Source organism: Petaurus breviceps, unplaced genomic scaffold (genome assembly GCF_028583685.1).
Source record: "Petaurus breviceps papuanus isolate PSGF00001 unplaced genomic scaffold, PetGlider_PUasm1.0 551, whole genome shotgun sequence".
NCBI lineage: Eukaryota > Metazoa > Chordata > Mammalia > Diprotodontia > Petauridae > Petaurus > Petaurus breviceps.
In genome coordinates this window covers 32,791,131-32,814,792 of record NW_027186372.1, presented here as the reverse complement: position 1 = coordinate 32,814,792, position 23,662 = coordinate 32,791,131, and the positions used below count along the sequence as shown (strand labels likewise).

The 23,662-nt window shown below is 43.3% G+C and overlaps 1 protein-coding gene across 1 annotated transcript in view; it reads right to left on the bottom strand.

Annotated features, from left to right (window-relative positions):
* Positions 1–23,662, bottom strand: part of FAT2 (FAT atypical cadherin 2) — a 109,110-nt gene that overhangs the window by 31,021 nt on the left and 54,427 nt on the right. Inside the window, exons 8-12 of the mRNA XM_069102565.1 lie at positions 18,448–18,726; positions 14,945–15,155; positions 8,414–12,469; positions 6,153–6,349; positions 2,017–2,170 (exon numbers count right to left, since the gene is read on the bottom strand). Coding sequence (XP_068958666.1) covers positions 2,017–2,170; positions 6,153–6,349; positions 8,414–12,469; positions 14,945–15,155; positions 18,448–18,726 — 4,897 coding nt within the window. The remainder of the gene's footprint in view (positions 1–2,016; positions 2,171–6,152; positions 6,350–8,413; positions 12,470–14,944; positions 15,156–18,447; positions 18,727–23,662) is intronic.

The window sequence follows — 23,662 nt, the reverse complement described above, 5'->3', positions numbered from 1 at the left end:
ACTGGGGGAAACTGAGGCCAAGGATTGGTTCATCCCAAGGAACACAGTGAGTCATTGGTAACACCTATCCATGTCCTACCTGGCTTTCATGTTCATTTTAAATACTACTGTTTCTATGGAGACTTCCTTTACTGTTCCAGCCTGCATTTCCCTCTGCCTCCACTAAATTCTCTTTGCCTCAGTTTCCTCATCTGTAAAATGAGCTAGAGAAGGAAATGGCAAACCACTCCAATGTCTTTGCCTAGAAAATTCCAAATGGGGCTACAAAGAATCATACACCACTGAAAAACAACCAAACCTCTGACTCTTACTGAACACAAAATCCATACCATCCTGCACTTAATAACATGGTGTCTTTATACTGTACCACCAAGCAGTGGATAGAGTGATAAACCTGAAGTCAGGAAGGCCTGAATTAAAATCTGGTCCTAGAGGGATGGCTAGGTGGCTCAGTGAATACAGCACCAACCCTGGAATCAGGAGGACCTGAGTTCAAATCCAGTCTCAGACACTTAATACTCACTAGCTGTGTGACCTTGGGCAAGTCACTTAACCCCAATTGCCCTCCCCTCTCCAAAAACAGCAAAAAAAAAAATCTGGCCCCAGACACTAGCTCTGTGACTCTGGGCAAGTCACTTCACCTCTGTTTGCCTCAGTTTCCTCATCTGTAAAAATTGGAATAATAAGAATACCTACCTCGCAGGATTGTTATAAGTATCAAATGAGATAATATTTGTAAACCGTGTTAAGCACAGTGCCTGGAACATAGTAGATGCCATATAGATGCTAGTTATTATTATTACTCATTAACACATTCTCGTTTCATTCATATTTCTCATCTGCCCAATTGAACAAATATTTACTAAGGACCTACTACATGATTTTGCATTATTTTAGTTGCTAGGTTTAGGCTGAGGGTAGAGAACCAAAGTTTAGATAAAACATGGTCTTATCCTTGAGGATAAGGTCCCTGACCTTGAGGACCTCATAGTCTAACGAAAGAATGCATAAAAATGTGCAATGTGCAAATCTTAAAGTAGTATAGAAGTACCAGCTATAATTATCCTTATTATTATCATCATTATATTTACATAAATGGGTGGAGTTTTTATAATAGTAGTTCTCTATGATAATAAAACCATAAGTCTGGACAAAAAAATTTTTTTACAATTATAATGAAAAATAGTATGTGGTAAATGTGTAAGGTAGCAAGGTGGCACAATGGATAACGTGCTAGAATTGAAGTCAAGAGAACCTAGGTTTGTGTCTGGGCTCAGACAGTGATTAGCTGTGTAATCCTAGGGAAGTCACTTAACCATTCTCAGCCTCATTTATCCCCATCTGTAAAATGTGGAGAATCATAGCATCTACCTCACAGGATTATTGCAGGGATCAAATGAGATAATATATGGAAAACTCTTCTCAGACTTTAAAGTGCCATATATAAATGTTAGCTATCCTCCATACAATTATTAATACAAGCAAAGAAGAAGCAAAGAAAGGTCAAGACTGACTGTGGTGGCAGTAAGTGGGGAGTGGGGTGGTACCCACAAAGAAGAGCTAACATTGAACTGAGCTTTAGAAGGATGGTTAGGATATCAAGAGATTAGGGAAAAGAGGGAGGGTCAGACAGAGGCATTCTAGGGATAAGCTCTAGTGTGAATAAAGGTATTATGGTAAGAAAATAAAGGGAAATTATTAGAAAAATAAGTAGATTGGTTTGCTGGGAATATAGATAGATGGAGTTTGTGAGATAAGATTAGAAAGGTAGGGTGGTGACAGATATGGAAGGCCTTGAATGCCAAGCAAAAAACTCGGAACTTTACTTGGTAGACAACAGGAAACCACTGAGCAGAGGAATAACAAGATCAAATTTGGGCATATATCTAGTTCTCAACTACTCAAAGGCAGTGAATCTGTCTTGTCCTTCTTTTCTATTTTCCATGCAAAACGCTGAATGGTATGTGTTCAATAAGCATTGGTTCAGATCACTTCCCTCTAACACGGGGATCCCACCTGTATAAGGATCCAGCTTGAACTCATCAGCACCAGGACCATGAAGAGAATATGTGACCTGGGCATTGACACCAGTATCCAGGTCTGTCGCAGTAACTTGCAAAATAAAGTGTCCTGGGAGCATGTCTTCTGGAACTTTGCTAGAGTAGAGAATCTGAAATAAAGAGAGAGAAAAACAAAGAGAAGAAGGAAGTAGAGGAGAGAGGAAAAAAGAGAGAAAATAAGAGAGGAGAGAAAGCAAGGAAGAAGAAGAAAGAGGAGAGGGAAAAAGTGCAGAGAGAAAAGAATTTTTAAAAGGAGAGTAGGGAAAGAAAGGGAATAAGGAAAGAGAAAGGAGAAAGGAGAAAAAGAAGAAGAAGAAGGAAAAGAGAAAAAGGAAGAGGAGAGAGAAGAAAAAGAAAGGAGAGAGAGATGAGAGATAAAAGAGGAGAGGAGAGTGGAGGGAAACAAGGCAAAGATAGAAAAGGAGAGAAAGAGAAGATGAAAGATGTAAATGAGAAGGAAGAAGATAAATAGAGAATAAGGACCAAATCAGAGAACAGAGAAGGTAAAGAGAAGGAGAGAGGGAAGGATAGAGGGAGATAGAAAGGCATTCATTACTGGCCCAGTCAACATGTCATGATGAACACATGACAGAATGCTCTATCCAAGCGTGGGAGAAACACCCTCCAACCACCCCACAAAAGGCCCTTTGAGAGTCGGGGAGAAGGGAGGGGAATGGAGGCAGCACCTATAAGGTAGAGATGGAGATGATATTGAGCTGTACCTCATGGGAGTGGGGACAAAGAAATTCCAAACCAAGCAACGCCCTTTCCCCTGGTCTTTTCCCTCTGAAGTTAATCTCTCTCCCCACCCATCCTCACTACCACAGAACCTCAGCTGCTCAGGTCCACTGCCTCTCCAGGTCTGGTCCTCAGCAGTGCCAATGGCAAAGCCAAAGACTTGGCTGGCTGGCCCTGAGTTCACACTCAGTGATCACTAGCAATTGGTGCTGCCCAGGGAGATACGGGTGACATCAGTATGGGATGAGGGCCAAACTTGGACAGAGCCCAATTTTCTCTTGGACATCATCCCCCTGGCACGAATAGTCTGCCAGCCAGGCTCCTCTCCCATCTGGTAGGCATTGGGTGGGCACAAGGTGGACACCACCACTGCCTCCACATGCCCTGTGGTTGGCAACTCCACCCCCAGGTAGGCTAGGGGTAGAGGCTGCTCATCAACAATAACTCAATAAGTAAATCAACAAGTCCATGGGGCCTCCCTTCCCAAAAGGAAGACTGGATGTCTTCCCCAGGCTCCATTCCCTTTCACCCAAAAGGTACTGTGTTTGTCTTTCCCAGGGCTGGCTAGTTGGGTGGCCTTGGAATCCCCCCCCTCCAATCACAAAACACCCCATATTCGGGAAGGAGGGGTGGGAAAGGAGGAGAGGTACTCAAGGCAAGGCAAGGACGGAAACTCATTTAACATGAGTTTGAAAGTTCAGGCAGAGGAGTAAGGAATTCTGAGAGACACAACATAGATAAATGGTTTGACCAGTAGAAAGCTGAATAGGATCTAGGCTAGTACACAGAAATTCCTCACTTCCCACCTGCCCCTGCTCCCATGGCTCAAGTATCCTGACCAGTTCCCAGGTGTGTCCCAGATTGAGTCTGGCTGAGGAACAGGAAAGGAAGTACCTTTAGAGAGTTGGTTCATAGGCAAAGGAGACAATGGACAATGGACACTGCCCCCAGACAACTGATCAGCAGGTAGGTAACTGGGGAGAGACTCCACCAGGTACAAAAGGCCATGATAATTTCCCAAAAAGCAATAGAAGCTAAAATGCCACATTAGTTCAGATGAGATCAAGGAGCAATAGAAGACAGAGTGAGTGATAACTAGGCTCTAAGGAAGAAGACCTGCTCTTCCTTTTCCCTCCCTTCCCTTCTCTCCCTTTTCCCCCTTCCCCTCTCCTCTTAATTTTCTACTCTCCTTGGTCCCCATTCTCCTTTCTTCCCATCCCATCCTCTTGCCTCTCTCCTTTCTTTCCGGCTCTAGCTCCTCTCTTTTTCTCTCTCTCCTTTCCTCTACCCTCTAATCTTATCTTCTCCTCTCCTCTCCCCTCCCCTCCCCTCTCATTCTATTCTCTCTTCTCTTGTCCCCCTTCGTTTCCATTCCTTTCATTATGTCCATTTGGAAGGGATCCCAGAGGTATCTAATCCAACAGGTACCTGAACAGGAATCCTCTCTATAGTATCCCCATCAAGTGATCATCCAGAGAAAAATTCACTTCATTTGAACCAGCAGTTCTCAAAGTATGGTCTTTGAACCACTGGGGTCCTCAAGACTCTTGCAGGAAGTCCAAGAAGTCAAAACTATTTTCATAATAATACTGACATTATTTGCTTATTAAAATACTCCTTTTTCCAACTGCATATTTGTGCAAGGACAGACATTCTTCATACACTTCAACCATAACATATCACAAACAGATTGAATATAAAAGCAGAGATGAAAATCTAGCTGTCTTTTATAAAGTCAAATATTAAAGATATGCAAAAACATGTAAACAATGCCACTCCCTGCATTACATTTTTTTGGTTCATGGAAAATAGAATTATTTTTCATTAAAAATGTTATTTATGAATGAGCCTATATCAGAATGAACACCATCTTGGGGAAGGGGGAGGGGAGGAAGGTGTGGAAAATAATTATGGAAGTGAATATTGAAAACTGAAAATAAATCAATTAATTAAAAAAAAAGAAATGGAAGGGATGGGATGGGAGCAGCCCAATCATAAAGAATGCTCAGCATAGCAAACTGATTTACTTGTCATCTCAAAGCTGGGATAATGTCATGTTCTTGACCCCTCTTAGCCTTCTCCCAAAATGTTATGTTAACACATTTTAAGTGAATTAATAAATATTTTAAATTATCAGTTTCATTTTCTAATATGGTAAACAAACAAGATATAATTTGCATAAACAAAAGCTCTTTGGGGTCCTCAATAATTTTAAGAGTGTAATGAGGGGCAATTAGGTGGCACAGCTAGGAGAGAACACAGGCCCTAGAGTCAAGAGGACCCGAGTTCAAATCTAACCTCAGACACTGATTAGTTGTGTAACCTTGGGTAAGTTACTTAACCCTAATTGCCCCCCCCCAAAAAAAGAGTGTAATGGGTTCCTGAAACAAAAAAGTTAGAAGAACTGCTCTGGACAAAGCCATGTGAGGGCAAGTTTTTCCTTATATTCAGTCAAAATGTCTCTAGGAAACTCCTACCCCACAGTCCTAGTTCTGCTCTTTAAGCCCCAGCAACATGACTCTGATTCTCCAAAAATACTTGAAGATAGCTATCAGGTCTCCCCTTACACCTAGTGCCAAGTCTTCTCTTCTCCAGGGTATTCCCAATTCCCTCAATCTACTTTTGTATACCTTGGTGTCCTTTCCTCTCACCATTTTGGTACCCAGTTCTCTTATCATCCTGGTTACCCTTCTCTAGACCCATTCCAATTTATCATTTTCCTTCCTAAAATGTGGTACCAGAGCTAAATATACAACAACAGCAACAACAAATGAGCTAACTAAACACAACACTTCAGATATGGCGTGGCCAGGATATAGGGCAGAAGGATGACTTGTTTTGGACAAACCTTTTTTTTTTTTTAATGGAGTCTACTGTTTTAATGTTTTGGCTTCTGTGTCATTCTGTTTGGGTTTGCAGTTTTGTAGCATGCCCACAATTTTTCCACATGAATTCTTGTCTATTCATGCTTTCTCCATCTTGCAACGATTTGAACAGGTGTTTTTTAAAAACAAAGTGAGGACCTAAAATGTTCCTCTATTAAATTTCATCTTTTTAGATCTGACCCACCATTTTAGGCTGTCAAGATCTTTTTGGATCAGATTGTGTCGTCTATCTTTTAGCCAGCCCTCCCAACTTCATGTCATCTGAAAATCTAATAACCATGACATATAAGACTTTACCCAAGTCACTGATAAAAATGAAAACAGAACAGAACCTGGCACTCCATGGGACACCACCCTCTTCCCTATTCCTGCTCCCTCTTCTCCTCATTTTTCTTTATTTTCCCATGTCCTTTCCCATTTCCCCTAATCCCTTCTCTGCCCATCTACTCTTCCTCCTGGAGATTCTCACCTGTGTGCACTGGGGGCTGTTGTCGTTGATGTCTAGGACAAACACCTCCACAGGAGTGGAGGCCTGGAACTTGCCATCAGAAGCCGTCACCTTGAGCAAATACTTGGCAATGTGCTCCCGGTCCAGGGCCTTCTTGGTGGAGATCTTCCACTCATCCCCAGTTCGGCTAATGCCAAACTGGCCCAGCGGATCTCCCTCTGGAGAGATAAGACAGGACCTCATGAGTCAGGCAGCAATGCTTGGTGGGGGAGGAAGAGAAAGAGGGGAAGGATAAGCTTGCTTTATGAAGGTGGCCAATGGCCCAGTGCCATTTTTAGGGTTGTGTCAACCTGCCTAAAGTTCTACTCTTAGAGTTTCACTCATTTGGGTCTAAAAGTCTTTTCCAGCTTCAGGACTAAGTCAAAAAGGGAATCATTCCTCTAACTACCCTGAATACCCCAAATGATCAATGTGGAACAGTGGAAAGAACATTGTCTGGAGTCACAACCCAAACTGATTGAGTTCAAATGCCGCCTGAAAAGTTTAATCACTCTATGACTTTGGGCAAATAAACTTCTATGAACCTCCATTTCCTTCTCTTTAAAATAAGGGGGCTGGACTAGATGGTCTCTGAACTCTCTTCCAGCTTCAGATCTATGTGTCCTGGGAATTTTCTTTCAGTTACCATGTAGACATCCTGGTCAAATTATAACAAGATGACAAGGACATCTGCCAGGTTAATTTTCATCAATTTATATACTATGCCTGGCTACTATGACAAACAGACTCCTGCTTGATGAGAGGTCTCAAGAGAAGGTCGAGTTCCCAGTCAGTCTTTCCCCTTCTGAAGACAGACATCTTTGCCCTGTCCTGGGTCTAATCAGTGAGATGGATTTGAAGGATGAATTCCATGTCAGATAGAGGGCTGTACCATGTCAGGCTGATGGAGACAGAAGCAAAGCAGCCCCAACTCATAGGTCTAGATAGAGCCAAGCTGGTCTGAAGTTTCCTGAGCACTGCCTGTGCCCCTTCCTTCAAAGACTATGCAATGGTTTAATGAGGTAGAAGACTAAGGAGAATATCTTTAGGTCAAGTCTGGTAATCAGACGCAATGCTGGGAGAATATCTCCCACTGCCAGGCAGACTGGAATTCACATTGGGAGAAGCATGTCCTCAATGCAACATTAGGATGGTGGAGATGCAAGAGGGAATGGAGATGCACTTTAACTGAGATAGCATGGTGCAGTGGTGAAGAAAAGCCATGCTCTAGAATTCAGGAGAGCCCAGTCTGAGTTGGAATCACTAATTCACGGTGTGGATCCCTTCCCCTTTCTGGGTCTCAGTCTCTTTATATTAAGAGTGGGGATAATAATGTTCCTTTTGACTCACCTGAGTGTTGTAAGGATAAACGAGACCATGAAATTTAAAAAAATCTATACAATCATGTAACACGAGATTCCACTGCTAGAGAGTCATGCCTTTAAATCTTAAAGCTTTTCTGTCATGTTAATTAAGCATCTACTATGTGACTAGCTTTGTGCCAGATACTGAAGAAGATAAGGTTCCTGTCCTCATAGAGTTTATATTCCAGCTGAGAAGACTTTTTAAAAAATCTTTTCCAAATTTTTTTTTGCTTTTTGGAGGGGGGAGGGTAGGGCAATTGGGGCTAAGTGACTTGCCCAAGGTCACATGGCTAGTTTTTGTGTTAAGTGTCTGAGGCCGGATTTGAACTCAGGTCCTCCCGACTCCAGGGCCGGTGCTGTATTCACTGTGCTACCTAGCCGCCCCTTGAGAAGACTTGTTAAAAGATTCTGGCTATGAGACAACACACTGTCAGGTATAGACAGAAGGGTCTCTAAGAATTCAGAAATAAGAAGGACCAAAGTAAGGCAGGGAGAAGAGAAGAGGGACAAATTAGGGAGTGGAGGTGAATGGAGGGTAGAAGAGAGAGTATTTCAAGCACAGAAACTATATAAGTAAAAACAGCAATGACCATGGGGGTGCAGGGAGTGCTACGTATATAGGTCTGTCCTAGCTAGAATGAAGCAAAGTGCTGTCACTTCCATTAACTGATTAGATCCTCAATCACACACCTATGAGGTGTCCAGGGCAGATGTCATTATCCCATTTTACAGGGAAAGAAACTAAGGCTCAAAGACTTGGCCACAAGGTCCCATCATGAAGTAGAAGCAACAGCAGAACTGGAGCCCAGGTCACCTGACCTGACCCAGGGCTCTCTCCACCACACTGCTCTATATCAAAGCCAGGCCTGATGACCTTACCTGTGATGTAACAGGTGACCTGCCTGTTCTGCTCTGAAATATCTGCATCCAGGGTCCTTAGGGTGACCACGTGTTCTCCAGGGTCACTGTTCTCAATCACTGACCCTCTGTACACATCAGAGGCAAACTGAGGGGCGTTGTCATTCTCGTCTGTGACGGTGACTTCCACCAAGGCTCGGGAAGACAGCTGAATGGCCCGGCCATGATCCGAGGCCACCACATAAAATCTGTAGGTCTCTTGCACCTCACAGTCCAGTTCCCGGAGTGTGGTAATCCAGCCATTCTCACTGTTGATGGCAAAGAGGTCAGCAGCGGCATTTCCCTGTTCAAGAGCCAGGCTGTATGTTACCTCGCCGTTAACACCTGTGTCCTGGTCATTGGCAGTAACTTGTATGACTGTGGTTCCCACTGGCATGTTCTCTGTGAGGAAGGCCTTGTATGGATCAGCTTCAAAGACAGGCTTATTATCATTGACATCTTTCACTTGGATGTTGACAGAAGCCAAGGTGATTAAGCCAGTCTCCTTGTGGGAACAATTAGCCATCACATCAATCTGGTACCATTTTGTTGTCTCATAATCAATAGGCTTCCTCACCTTCAGAGCCCCTGTTTCCTGATCCAAGGAGAAGACACCATCTTTATTACTTTCAGGGGTTGTACCTTTCACCAGACTGTAGATGATAGGATCTTCAGCAACTGCTTTAACTAGCCCAACCTCGGACCCCTCAGGAAGATCTTCAGATACTGAGAAAGTATATGAAGGCTCAGAAAATTTGGGCAAAGTTACTTCATTAGGGACCACTTGAAGTCTTACTGGGATAAGAGAGTCCCAGTGAGGAGGTCCTCCATCTTGGGCTTTGATTTTAAAGTTAAACTCCTGGTTTTCCAACCCAACCAGGCTCTCTTTGACCTTGACTACGCCAGTGGCTGAATTGACCTCGATGACTTCCTCAGCCAAGTCCTCCATTGAGTCTACTGAGTAGGTTACATCTGCATTAGCACCTTCATCTGCATCGTAAGCCAGCACCTGAATGACTGGGGAGCCCTTGCTGACATTGGACTGAACAGACACAGTATAATCAGAGGCCTTGAACTGTGGTGGGTTATCATTTTCATCTGTGAGGATGGTCTTCACAGAGCAGAAAGCCACTTTGCCCCCACCATCCCGGGCCATGACCTTAATGGGCATGAGTTTTTCTGTTGGATTTTCTCGATCCAGTTTCTGAAGGGTAGTTATCTGGCCCCTGGAGTTGATAGAGAACTTTTCACTGGCCAGTTTGTTGATGATGGTATAATCTATGGTGCCATAGGGCCCATCATCTGGGTCAACAGCCAATAGCTCGATCACCTTAGTTCCTATCTCAGCGTTTTCTGCTAATTCAACCTCATAGATGTGCTGACGGAACTCTGGGCTGTACTTGTTGGCATTCGTGGTGTTGATATACACTGGTACAGCAGTCCTGAAGACCCCATCTGAAGCAGCTACCCTCAGTTGGTAAGCAGGATCGAGGTCCTTTCTGCAGAAGTTAAACATAGAAATAATTCCAGATGTGCGGTTGATGATAAAGTGCCGGTCCTCATTGCCTGAGAGAATCAGATACTCCAGCCGGGTGGTGTCCCCACTGTCAGGGTCCAGAGCCTGAACTTTAATCACCAGGTGTCCACAGGTTGCCAGCTCACTTATGTTGGCTTCATATTGAGGCTGCCTGAAAGCGGGTGGGTTGTCATTGACATCAGATACATTAACAATGATGAGGGTTTCTGCACTAAGTGGGGGTACCCCATGATCCACAGCTCTTACTTTCACATGGAACTGTTGCTGGGTTTCATAATCCAGCTCCTGAGCTGTGGACATCTCCCCTGTGCTTTCATCGATCTGGAAGAATGAGGAATCCTCAGAGCCATCCTCCACGATCCAATAAGAGACATCCTTGTTCTGACCAGAGTCCCGGTCGTTAGCCAGTAGTTGGATCACAGGGGTCTGAGCAGGCAAGCCCTCTGAGACCAAAGCAGTGTAGACCAATTGGGAGAAAACAGGAGGGTTATCGTTGATGTCCTCTACCTGGACTTCCACTGTGGCTTCAGAGAAGGACCCCAGAGCTGTATCAGTGGCTCTAACAGTAAATACATGCTTGGTCTGGGATTCATAGTCCAATGGACCTGTCACAGTCAGTACACCAGTCTTGAAGTCAGCAGTAAACAGTGTCAATGACTCTTCTTCCATGATGTTATAGATCAACCGTAGTCCCTCGGGGCTCCGAGCCTGAGTGTGAAGGATGGGAGTATAGAGTGCAATGTTCTCAGGCACTTGGACTTTATAATGAAGACTCTGGAACAGTGGGTTGGATTTATTCCTCACTGTGACAAGCACATTTTCCTCAGTCTGTAGGGATGGGTTACCTCCATCCCGAGCAATGACTCTCAGGGTATATTTATTTAAGGCTCGATAATCAAAGGGTTTCTTGAGTGAAATATCTCCAAGATAGGGATCAATCCAGAAATACACATAGTCCTCTGCAAATGCATATGTGATGGCCCCATTGGCTCCTATATCCAGATCGGTGGCAGACACTTGGAAAAGAACATCTCCTGGTTCTGTGCCGTCTTGAATAGCTGTATAATATGGCAAATGCTTGAACTCAGGGGGATTGTCATTGACATCTTCAATGGAGACCCTCACGGTGGCTTGGGCCACTCTTGGGGGGTGTCGATCATCCCTCACTTTCACAGCTACTTCATAAATATCCTGCTGCTCACGGTCAAATGCCACACCCCTCGTTTGAAGCACACCCACCGAATGGATCATTTGGAACATGTCTGTTCCATTCAAGACTGAGTAAGAGAGGGTATCATTGAGCTGACTGCCCTGAACACCCAGGAGGATCAAAGCCTGTGTGTGCCAAGAGTTCTCTTTCACAGTTACTGTATAGACATCATGGTCAAATTTTAATGTGGTAATAGGAGCTTCAGTCAGGTTAATTTTTACCACTGAGGTATCATAATGTAAGCCGTCAAAAGCCTTCACAGTGAGGTCACAAGAATGGCCCAGAAGAGCCACGTCCACCACGGAGATGAGACCGGTGACTGGGTGAATAAAGACAGCATCATTAGCATTTCCAGCAATGATGCTATAAGTGACCTCTGAGTCAGCATCAATGGCCTGCACTTGAAGGAGCTCCATCCCTGGATGGACTGGCAACAAAACTGTCACTTCGTACAGATCCTTTGAAAACACAGGAGGGGAATCATTCACATCTTTAACATGGATTGTGACCCTGGTAGGCTTGGAGGCAAATAAGATGGGGTTTCCTTGGTCATGGACATGAATGCTGAAGCTGAAAGAGGGGATATGCTCATAATCCATCTCCATCACAGTGGTGAGGGTCCCCATGCTGGGATCGATTCTGAAAAACTTTAAAGCTTCCCGCTCTAGAATCTCATAGACCAACAAGGCATTGGCATCTGTGTCAGCATCAGCTGCACGGACCACAAGAGGGTGATTGTATTCACCCAGAACCATGCTGTGGATTGGAGCAGCTTCGCTGATATGGCCTACAAAAGAAGAATTTGCGAAAACGGGAGCATTGTCGTTCTCGTCAATTATGTACACGAGCACCAAGACATCGGCAAAGGCCCCCGCCATGTTGCTGCCACGGATTTTTAGCTGGTAAGAGGAGACTTTTTCGTGGTCCAGATTCTTCTGCGTAGAAATAAGGCCAGAATAGGAGTTTATGGAAAACACACCGTCTTTGTTTCCCTCTCTCATCTCGTAGGTGACTTCAGAGGTACTCACGGCCGACACCAATAGGAGAGGAGAGCCGATGGCAACAGATTCAGGGATCTCTGCAAAATACTCGGCCATGGAGAAGACGGGGGCACTGTGGTCGGAGGGGTGGATGTGAATTGTCACAGTGGCCACATCATGCAACGGGGGCGACCCTCGGTCTTCAGCCTTCACTGTTAGCATGTATTGGTCCTGAGGCATCAGCTCGAGCTTCTGAGTCACTGTGATGATTCCCAGGTGGGGGTCAATGCTGAAGAAACTCTCACTGTTCCCTGAAACAAAAGATAAGACCACATCAAATTTGTTGTGCCTTCAAAAGGCAGCCCTGACTTCTCTTTACAGAGGGTGCTATAAGTAAACTGAGCCACTAAAGCATTCCCAGGTCCAGTCAATATTCTGAATCCTTCCCATTTCCTTCACTCCATGTCGCAAGACTCTCCACCCCCCCCACACACACACACACACATACACACAAATGTCCTGCACTTGGCTGTTACTTCTTCTTAGAATGCCTTCCTCCCTCTTCCTACCATCTCTGACTGAGGACAATTCATCTTTCTATCAGGGATCCCCATCTGGATGCCTTTCACACTTCTTGTATGCATTTGTCATATTCTAATTTGTATTCAATTTATCTGCCAATACTCTTCTCTCTACCTACTGCGCTGGGAGCCTGAGATGACTACGTGTCTTACATATTCAAATCAATAGTGTAATTTAATTTGACATTTATTTGCTAAGTACCTATTATGTACTGAGCACAGTAGTGGCTCAGTGAGGTGAGTAGATGATTTAGTGGATAGAGCACTGGGCCTGGAGTCAGGAAGACATGAGTTCAAATCTGGCCTTAGGTACCTACTAGCTGTGTGACCCTGGGCAAGTCATTTAACTTCATTTACCTCAGTTCCTTCCACTGTAAAATGGAGATAATAACAGCACTTACCTTCCAAGGTTGTTGTGAGGATCAAATGAAATATTTGTAAAGCATTTTAGCACAATGCCTGGCATGCAGTAGGCACCATATAAATGCTTATTTCCTTCTCAGCACCCTTCCCTATGCTTGGTGCTAGGAGAAATACAAAGATAAGTGGGGAGACTGGACACAAGCCTAGATAACCATCATGCACACATATGACAGTGTCTGTCATATGCAGGACAGGGTGTGATAAGGACATCGGGGAGGTAAAGGAGCAAGGAAAAGGTTGCTAAAGGATGAGGAAGTATCCGACAGGAGAAGAGGAAGGAGGTGCAGCATGAGTAGCAAAGGTAGAGAATGGGAAGGGCCAGAGCACGTCCAGAGACAGAGCCACTGACTTTGGCTGGAGGGCAGGGTGAACGCAGAAAAGAAATATGAAGTCATGCTGGAAACCTCAAGGGTCACCAAACTGTGACAGGCCTTGAATGCCAGCATAAGGATTGTGACATTCACTTCTAGCACCCCCAGTGCCTGGCATAATTCCCTGCACAGAGTTGTTATTTACTAATAAGGCCTAAATTAACTAATTAATATTGAAAAACTTGGGGCGGCCAGGTAGCACAGCGAGTAAGAGCACCGGCTCCAGTGTTGAGAAGACCTGGAGATCGAATCCCGGGCTCAGACACTTAGCACCCACCCAGAAACACCTGGCCGTGTAACCTTGAGCAAGTTACTTAACCCCAATTGCTTAGGGGTGGCCAGGTGGCTCAGTGAGTAAGAGCACTGGCTCCAGTGTCGGGATGACCTGGATCAAATCCAGGCTCAGATACTCAGAAATAACTGGCCATGTAACCTTGAGCAAGTTACTTAACCCCGATTCCTTAAAAAAAAAAGAAAAAAAAAAAAGAAAAACCAAGGCTGGCATGAATCTTTGAAACAAGGTAGGAAATTTATTAGAGTGAAAATCACAGCAACAGGGACATTTCAAAGGGATTAAGCATTTATATAGCGCCTTCTTTGTGCCAGGAAATGTGCTAAACGCTTTGCAAATATTGTCTCATCTAATCCTCACAATAACCCTGAGAGGTCGGTGCTTGCTATTCTCATTTTACAGCTGAACAAACTAAAGCAAACAGAGGTTGAATGACTTTGCCCAGGATCACACAGCTGGGGAGTGTCTGAGGCCAGATTTGAATTCAGGTCTTCCTGATTCCAGGCCCAGTGTTCTATCCACCATACCACCCTGCTGCCTCAATGGTGCCGACCTTTGGAAGAGCTTCAGTGCACATATGTGTATGTGTATGTGTATGTGAGAGCCTGGGTTTTATACTTACATTTCAAATACTTCAAGAATCTCTGACTTTGTGACTCTGTCAGTATGGTATTCTCCTTCCATTAAGGTAACACATAACGCTTCTGAACTTATTTTGGCTGATCCCTCGGACAGCTGATACAGCGTCTGTCAACAGGCCCTTACTCATAGCTTTTCTGGTCCTTCTGGCACCTACCAGGCCTTGTGTTCCACTGGAATAGTTTTCAAGAGATCAGGATTGCCTGCATGCCCACCTGTATGTGTATAAACTTGTACTTACCTTGATAATTCAAGGACTTGTGATTTTGCTGGTGTAGAAGTATTAATTCAAGTCCCTGTGTGTACCAAAGACTGTCTTGGTGTTGTAATGTACTATTGCTCAGAAATTCGTTGACATGTTCACTCCTAGCTCTACAAAGCGTGGTCCCCTTTGGCTCCTGGTAATTCTAGACTAAGATTCTGAATCAAGTACTTGGCTGGGTATCCATGCACTCTTAAGCTTCCCACTAAGCTGCTCACCTGCCTGGAGAGAGTACTGAACTTGGCCATTAGATCCTCGGTCAACATCCAGGGCTCTGACCTGCAACAGCTCTGTGCCCAGGGAGGCTGTGTTGGAAGTAGTTGTCTCATAGTGGAGCTGGGTGAAGCTAGGTGGGTGGAGGTTACAGTCTTCTATTTGGATAGTCACCCATACAAAATTCCTCTTGATGGGTATTTCCTGATCCCTAACCTAGAAAACCAAAGAAGGAGGACCAGATTAATAGCAGGTAGCATAGGATAATCTCTTTCTGCTGGGCCACAAGAAAGGGAAGCAGGGAAATTAAAAAGGCTTTCCCTCTGAAAAGGTTATAAATAGACAACTGAAAGTATATATTACTAGAGAGAGAGAGATCAAAGGCTGGATAGAAACCACTTGCAAGAGCTTATGATGCAAGCTGTCTTAAGGAGTTCTCGAGGTAGCAGTGAATAAATCTTAAAGAGACTCTAAGTCAGAAAGTACATAGTGAATTAGAGCTATTACAATTTGGGTGAAGAGTTGGATTAAATTAAGCAGTGATTGATAACAGTGAAAGGTTAGCAACAAAAACTTATTTGTAGCTAGGCTCTTTTTGTATTCCTTTAAAACTTAACTCTAATCACTCTACTGCACTATTCTGCTCCTATGATTTCTCTGCTTAGAAATATTCAATGGCTCACCATCGACTAAATGCCTTTTCCTAATGTTTAAGGCCCTCCATAATTTGTCTCCAATCTTTATAGTCTTACTTCCATATTTTGTACACTTTCATGTACTCTATAGTTCAGTCGAACTGTAGTATTTACCATCCCTGTCATTGTTCAATAGTTTCAGTCATGTCTGATTCTTCATGAACCTTTTGAAGTTACCTTGGCAAAGATACTTTGGAGTGGTTTGCCATTTCCTTCTCCAGCTTATTTTACAGAAGAGGAAACTGAGGCAAACAGAGTTAAGTGACTTGCCCAGGGTCACACAGCTAGTAAATGTCTGAGGCTGGATTTGAATCCAAGTCTTTCTGACTCCAAGCCTAAAGGTCTGGCCACGTTTACCATCCCTACCCCTTCTCATATTGCCTTGTTCTATCTCTGTGCCTTTCCTCATGCTGTCTTCTATACATGGGGAGGCAAGGGAGTGAGGAAAGAGAATCTCCTTTCCTTATCTTAGTCTCTAAATTCTATGTCCAATATTTAATTGTCCAATATTTCAACTATGACTTTATACGTTTCTATGTTAGAGAAGAAAAGAAGAACAGATCAGAACCATTTGCATTTGACTTTGATATGCAGTCAGAGGTAGTCTGACTTTTGGTGAAAAGACAGGTCTTGCTTTCCTCACCCAACACAGTGTGGCACTATATATATATACTGAATGCTTTGAGGGAGAAGACAGCAGTGTCTGTGATTACAGGGGAACTTCTGTTGTGGGGACTGATACAGTTCAGGCTTTGGGAGTTTGGCAGTGGAGAAGAAGGGGTGCGGGGTAACAGACAGGCTCATTTTCCATGTGTTTTTTCTCTTGTCTCTATGTAGATCTGTAAGTTGGCTCACAAGTTTCATTCTTACTATTTCTTTCTCTCAAAGAGATGAAAAATGAAAGTTTTTCAAGCTGTAAGAGACTTTACAGGTCATCTATTTCTCTCTCCTAATTTTAAGATGAGAAAAATGAAGCCCAAGGTTGGATGTTGGGGAGGAGGGTGGGCAAGAATGGGAACACACCTAGGATTCGAGCCCAGATCTTTGGATTCAGCTCTAATGATCCTTTTATTACATTCTGTTGCTTTAAGGCTTAGAAGGTACAGAATGAGGGTTGTGACACATCTGGGCCACATCTGGCATATGCCGAGTGTCTCTGATGCTTAAAGTTCTTCTTGTTGTTATTACTCGGTTGTGGCCCCCTCTTATAATGACCCCATTCGGGGTTTTCTTGGCAAAGATCATGCAGCAGTTTGCCATTTCCTACTCCAGTTCATTTTACAGATGAGTAAACTGAGGCAAAACAGGGTTAAGTGACTTGCCCAGGACCACACATTTATTTGTAGAGAATATTGATAAGTTTTAAAATAAAATTTAATAAAAAATTTTAAATAAAAATAAGTTTTTTTAAAATTTTGAAAAGTAGAAATGTGCTATGATATTTGGTTATATCGGTCCACCTTGTGGTAATCTGCCCAAATTGCAGTTATGGTGACTTGGATAAAACAGTGGAAAATTTGTCCTTGTACAGCTTAACCTATACAATGACAGGAAACATCATAACATTCTAGAATTCCTGGACTCTTTTACTTTCCTCTTTAGATGAGACATTCCTGGGAAGCTGAGGCTGTTTATTTTACTTTACATAGACAATAGTAGACAATAATAACAGCTAGTGTAGTGGATAGAGCACTGGCCCTGGCGTCGGGAGGAGCTGAGTTCAAATCAGGCTTCAGACACTTACTAACTGTGTGACCTTGGGCAAGTCACTTAACTCTACCTCCTAAATAAATGAATAATAGCTCACATTTATATAGCACTTTAAGGTTCACAAAGTACTTTACAAATATGACCTCATTTGATCCTCTCAACAACCCCAGAAGGTAGGTATTAGTATTATCCCTGATTTACAGATAAGGAAACTGAAGCAGGCAGAGGTTAAATGACTTGCCCAGAGTCACACAGTCAGTTAAGTATCTGAATCTGGATTTGGACTCAGATCTTCTTGGCTCCTGGCACAGGACTGTCTCTACTCTGCCACCTAGCTGTCTAAGAATAAACCTTTGTAGATGAACATTTCCCTACTTTTCAAGGAGGCTTATGTTCTGGTCTATAAAGTAATCCTCAGCTTAATCAGTATGCTGTTACTTTCTTTATGAAAATTAAAGGTCACCATTCCAAGACCCACTGCCTTGAATGGAGCCTGGACTAGGGCTCTGGGATCAAATGTTCCAGGTTCTACTATTCACCTGAAAGTCAGGATGGTATAGAAAGAGAAGTGAATGGGGCAGCTAGGTGGCACAGTGAATAAAGCACTGGCCCTGGAGTCAGGAGGACCTGAGTTCAAATCCGGCCTTAGACACTTAACACTACTAGCTGTGTGAACTTGGACAAATCACTTAACCCCAACTGCCCAGCCCTCCCCCCTCCAAAAAGCAAAATAACAACAAAAAAGAGAGAAGTGAACTGTGAGACAGAAGACCTAGCCTTCCATCCTCTCTCCACCTCTAATTCACCATCTTACCTCTCTGTGCCTTAGTTTCCTCATTACTAAAATGAGGACAATTGTACCTCTTCTTCTACTCTCATAGAGATGGCATAGAGATTAATATAAGGAGATAATAGATGTGAAAATATTTTGTAAAGGATAAAGCAGTTCAGCAAAATGATGGATCATTATATTGTCATTACTGTTATTGCTATTATCAGAAAACATATCTTTCAGGAGTCAGCAGTTCTTCCAAGACTCCATCTAGTTGTACTTTCAAATAAACCTGTCCTTAAATGTATGCCCGCTTTCCCAGAGGACTCACCATAACAGTCAAGACGTGATGGCTAAGGCCTGAGCCCAGGTCCAGTTTTCCCACAGTCACCAGAGAGCCACTGCTTGGATCAAGCTGGAAAAGCTTGGTACTGCGGGTGTCCACACTTCCCTGGATTGTGTAGACAAGGTTCTTGCCCTTGTCTTGGTCTGTGGCTTGGACTCGGAGGAGCTCTAACCCTGGGGGAGTGTCTTGGGGTACCTTCACCTCATACTGAGCTTCCAGGAACTGGGGTCGATGCTGGTTGATGCTGATCAGGTGGATAAAAACCTGGGAAATTCAAGACAGAGGAAGAAATAGAGACAAATATTCCTTAAAGAATCTTAGGAGCCAGAAGAGACTTTACACAGTTTCCATTCCAACCTCCCAGCCAATGCAGGAATCTCTTTGCAGCATCCCTGGCAGGCTGGCCATCTCAGCTCTTTCTGAAGACCTCCAAAGGTGGGTATCTCACTACCTATCCCAGGCCCATTTCACTGTTCGGTGGCTCTGTTATAAGATGCTCCCTTAAATTGAATTGAAAACTGCCTCCTAGCAATGTGCATCCATTGGTCATAATTTTGCCACACAGGATAACTCAAGTTCTTCATGAGTGGGAGACCTTAAGGTCAAGGGTTAGCCCTAATGCCAGTACTAGTGCCTGTCTCCATCTTGGTGGTCTCATCATGGTTCCTCCAACAACCACTATCTGTATTGATAATATTTGAGTTCACTCACCTAGAAGCAAGCAGTTGGACTAGATCACCCCTTGGGGATGCTTGTTCAATTGGGGAAATTCATCATTAGTCACAATGTTCCCCATGCTGACACTCCCCATGCTCCTGCCAGTCTCATCCTGGGAATTTTCACTTGTGGCCACAGATTTGTTACAGCTATGGATTCTAGCCTGGTGAGTCACTCCCACAATCCCATACTGGAATGGCATAGAATCTCTGCCCACAGATAGGTGGAAAAGTTTGGCCTGAGCTACAGGCTGCAGGAGGGGCAGGACCAACCAGATGCCCTGCCCCAGAGCTGTCCAGTGCTATCCCCTGTTTCTGTTTCCATTTGCCTTCCCAATGGTGCCACCTTCCCCTTTGGGAATCTAGGACTCTCATACTCTCTCCTCTCTTCTGATCAAACCCTATTCTCAAAAAAACTTCTTATAAAATCATAGAATCTCAGAGAACCAAAAGATATCAGAGATCAACAAATTCAGTCCCTGCTCCAGCAGGAATCTACTTTAGAATGTGAGTGTTTCTGGTCATTAGAAAAGTTTTTCCCATCTTGAGCAGCAATCTGGGTCTGCATTGCCCACCCTTTCCTCCTAGTTCTGCCCCCTACAACTGATCAGAATAAGGCTAATTCAGGGATGGGGAACCTGTGGCCTCTAGGGTACATGTGGCCCTCTAGGTCCATAAGTGCCACTCTGACTGAATCCAAACTTCACACAACAAATCCTCTTAATAAAATAATTTGTTCTGTAAAACTTGGCCTCAACGTCGCAGGTTCCCCACCCCTGGGCTAATCCTTCTTTCATATGACAGCCCCCAGGATGCTAAAGACAGCCACCATGTTCTCCATACACTTCCTTTTCACCTTGCCAAACATTCTTAGTTCCCTCTATGGATCTCCCTAGAATATGGTACCCAAGGGGCAGCCAGGTAGCACAGCGAGTAAGAGCACCGGCCCCAGTGTCGGGATGACCTGGGATCAAATCAGGGCTCAGACACTTAGCACCACACCCAGAAATAACTGGCTGTGTAACCTTGAGCAAGTTACTTAACCCCAATTGCTTTAAAAAAAAAAAAGAATATGGTACCCAATCCCCTCACTATCCTGGTCACATTTCTCTGGACATGCCCCCATTTTATCAGAGTTCTGCATCAAATGTCTCACTCACGACTAAGCATACTGCATTGCAGATATGGCCTGACCAGACTATGTCCCTTTTTATGGACACTTTGCCTATAATAATGCTGCCTATTAACTGATTTTTTTGGGGGGAGGGATGTCATGTTGTTGACTCAAGTTTAATTAATAATGATGGCTAACATTTGTATAGAGTTTACTATGTGCCAGGCACTGTGTACTTTGCAATTATCATCTCATTTGATACTTACAACTGAGGCAAACGGAGGTTATGTGACTTGCCCAGGGTCACACAGCTAATAAGTGTTTGAGGTCAGATTTGAACTCAAGTCTTCCCGACTCCAAGCCAACATTCTATATACCGTACCACCTAGCTGCCCAAGACTTGGCAGTCCAGAAACCCAGATTTTTTTCCACATACATCTCCCATCTACTACTCACCCAGTAGATATTTCGAATCCAAATAAGGACATCACATTTGTCCCTATTAAATTCCATCTTATCACATTCGATCTATCCCAGAGATCATTTGATCTCTTAGGATGCTAGAGTTATCATTCACAGTGTTAAGGAACACTCCCAGCTTCACAGTAATCCATGCTACCTTTGCTTTTATCATTGATAAAAATGCCTGGGAACACATGGTCAAAGACAGATCCTGGGCAAGTGACCTAACTTCTGCCATGCTCAATTTCCTCAGCTGTAAAATGAGGATCATAACCCACCTACATTGCAGGGTCATTGAGAGGATCAAATGGGATAATGTTTGTAAGAGGCACTTGGTACATAGTAGGTGCTATGTAAATGAGTATTCCCTTCCCTTCCCCTGGGACACACCCTAGAGACCTCCCTCTGTGTTCCCATATTTTAGGAAATGCATTTTGTAAGCTGTAGAATGTTCATAGGAAGGGTGAACAGGATCATGAGGGGCCTGGAGACTCAGGCATATGCCAATAACCCAGTGAAGGAAATAGAACTAGTTAGCCTGGAAAAGAAAAGGCTTAAGAGAAACAGGGTTGATGTCTTCCCCTATCTGAAGGGCTATATTTTAGGGATTATAGATTTAAACCTAGAAGTGACCTTCGAAGTCACTAAATCCAACCCCATTGTTTTACAATTGTGGTTGAGTCAGGAAACACATCCACTCTTTCTGTCACACTATACAGCCTCTCATCCTACCTTAGACTTGTCTTGTTCAGCCCTGGAGGGCAGAACTAGAAATACTAGGTGGAAAGAGATTTACATTTCATAGGAGAACAAAACCAAAACCAAAACCAAACTTCCCAACGCTTGGTCCTAAGGTAGAATGGGCTGACTCAGGAGAAAGGGAGCTTCCCACCTCTAGAGGTCTTCAAATAGAAGCTGGATGACTGACTACATGCTAGGGATTTTGTAAAGAGGGTTCCTGCTCAAGTGTGGTTTGGGCTAGATGACCTAGCTTGGGTCACAGGCAGCTGGTAGCACAGTGGATAGAACACTAAACCTGGAGTCAGAAAACCTGGGTTCAAATCTGGTGTCAGACACTTACTGGCTGTGTGACTCTGAGTAAGTCATGTAACTTCTGTTTGCCTCGGTTTCCTCATCTGTAAATTGGAGCTAATAATAGAGCCTACCTCCCCAGGTTGTTATGAGGATGAAATGAGATAATATTTGTGAAGCACTTAACACAATGGCTGGCTCATAGTAGGCGGGTACTATATAAATGCTAGCTATCATGATGGTGATTTCTGAGGTCTCCCTTGAGCTAGGATTCTGTGGCCTCTCATCCACAGTACATTCTAAATTAACACACAGCTATGGGTGAGAGATGTATTCATAACCAAAGAGGCAATTACAAACAATAAAACTGATAACTTTGATTATATTAAATTGTAAAGCTTCCACACAAACAAAATTAACAATTCTAGGATAAGAAAGGAAACAGTCAAGTGGAAAAAACAATCTTTGAATCAAATTTCTCTGATAAGAGTTTGGAATCTAAGGTATATAAACAAGTAATGTGTGTGTGCGTAAAACCAAAAGTCATTCCCCAATACATAAGTGGTCAAAGCATACGAACAAATACTTGTAAAAAGAACTACAAATTATTAACAACCATAAGAACAAATACTCCAAATCACTACTAATAAGAGAAAAGCAAATCAGAATAACCCTGAAGTTTCATCTCACACCCAGCAAATTGGCAAAGATGGCACAAATGTTAGTTATTATTAAAGATGTCAAAAAATGGGAATAATCAACATTGAAGGGGTTATGGGAAGATAGACACACTAGTGCATTGTTGGTGAAGCTGTGAATCAGTATAACTCTTTTGGAAAACAATTTGGAATAATAAAAATAAAATAACTCATCTGACCATACCCTTGAACCCAGATATTCCCCCTAGTAAGTTTATACCCCATGGAGGCCTTTAATAAAGAAAGTCTTTCTATATGCTGAAATAGTTAGAGTAGCACTTTTTGTGAGAGCAAAGAATTGGAAACAAAGCAACTACCTATTGATTAGGAAATGGCTACACCTGATTGTAATGGAAAATTACTATTCTATAAGAAACAATGAATATGATGAAAATAGAGGCTCATGGAAAGATTTACATGAGCATCAGGTAAGTTATTACTAACTGAAAGGAATATGACCTCCAGATCTTGTAAGACATCCAAGCCTAAACATCCAAGAATAAACATTGCCAGACGAGGGAAAATGACTCAACACTTGATCAGGTAGAGGACTCTCTGAAGTCTCAAAAAAACGTGGAACCATGGCAGAATGTTCCTAAGTGGTCTAAGAGAAACAAGAATCATGAAAGCGGAATTTAGGGCCTGCAGACCAGAAACTGGGCAGCTAGGTGACACAGTGCACAGAGTGCTGGGCCTTGAGTCAGGAGAATCATCTTCCTGAGTTCAAATCAGTCCTCAGATACTTACTAGCTGAGTGACCCTGGCCAAGTTATTTAACTCTGTTTTCCTCAATTTTCTCATGTGCAAAATGAAGAAGAAAATGGCAAACCATTACGGTATCTTTTCCAAGAAAACCTCAAATGGGCTCAGGAAGAATCAGACACAACTTATATACCCGAACAACAACAGCAAAAATTATTAGTGGAATAGAAAAATTTGAATCCACTATGGGAGAGAAAGAGAGACAGAGAGAGAGAGAGAGACAGACAGACAGACAGACAGACAGAGGGGGGGGAGAGAGAGAGAGAAAAATTGAAAAAGAAATAGAAGTAAAGGACAATCTAGAAGAAAAGATGCAAAAAATCAATAACATTAAAAGAAAAAAATGCATATGGAATGGCTTTCTGAGAGGAGAGGAATATTGAAGAAAATTTTGGTGCAATATCTTTAGAAAGATC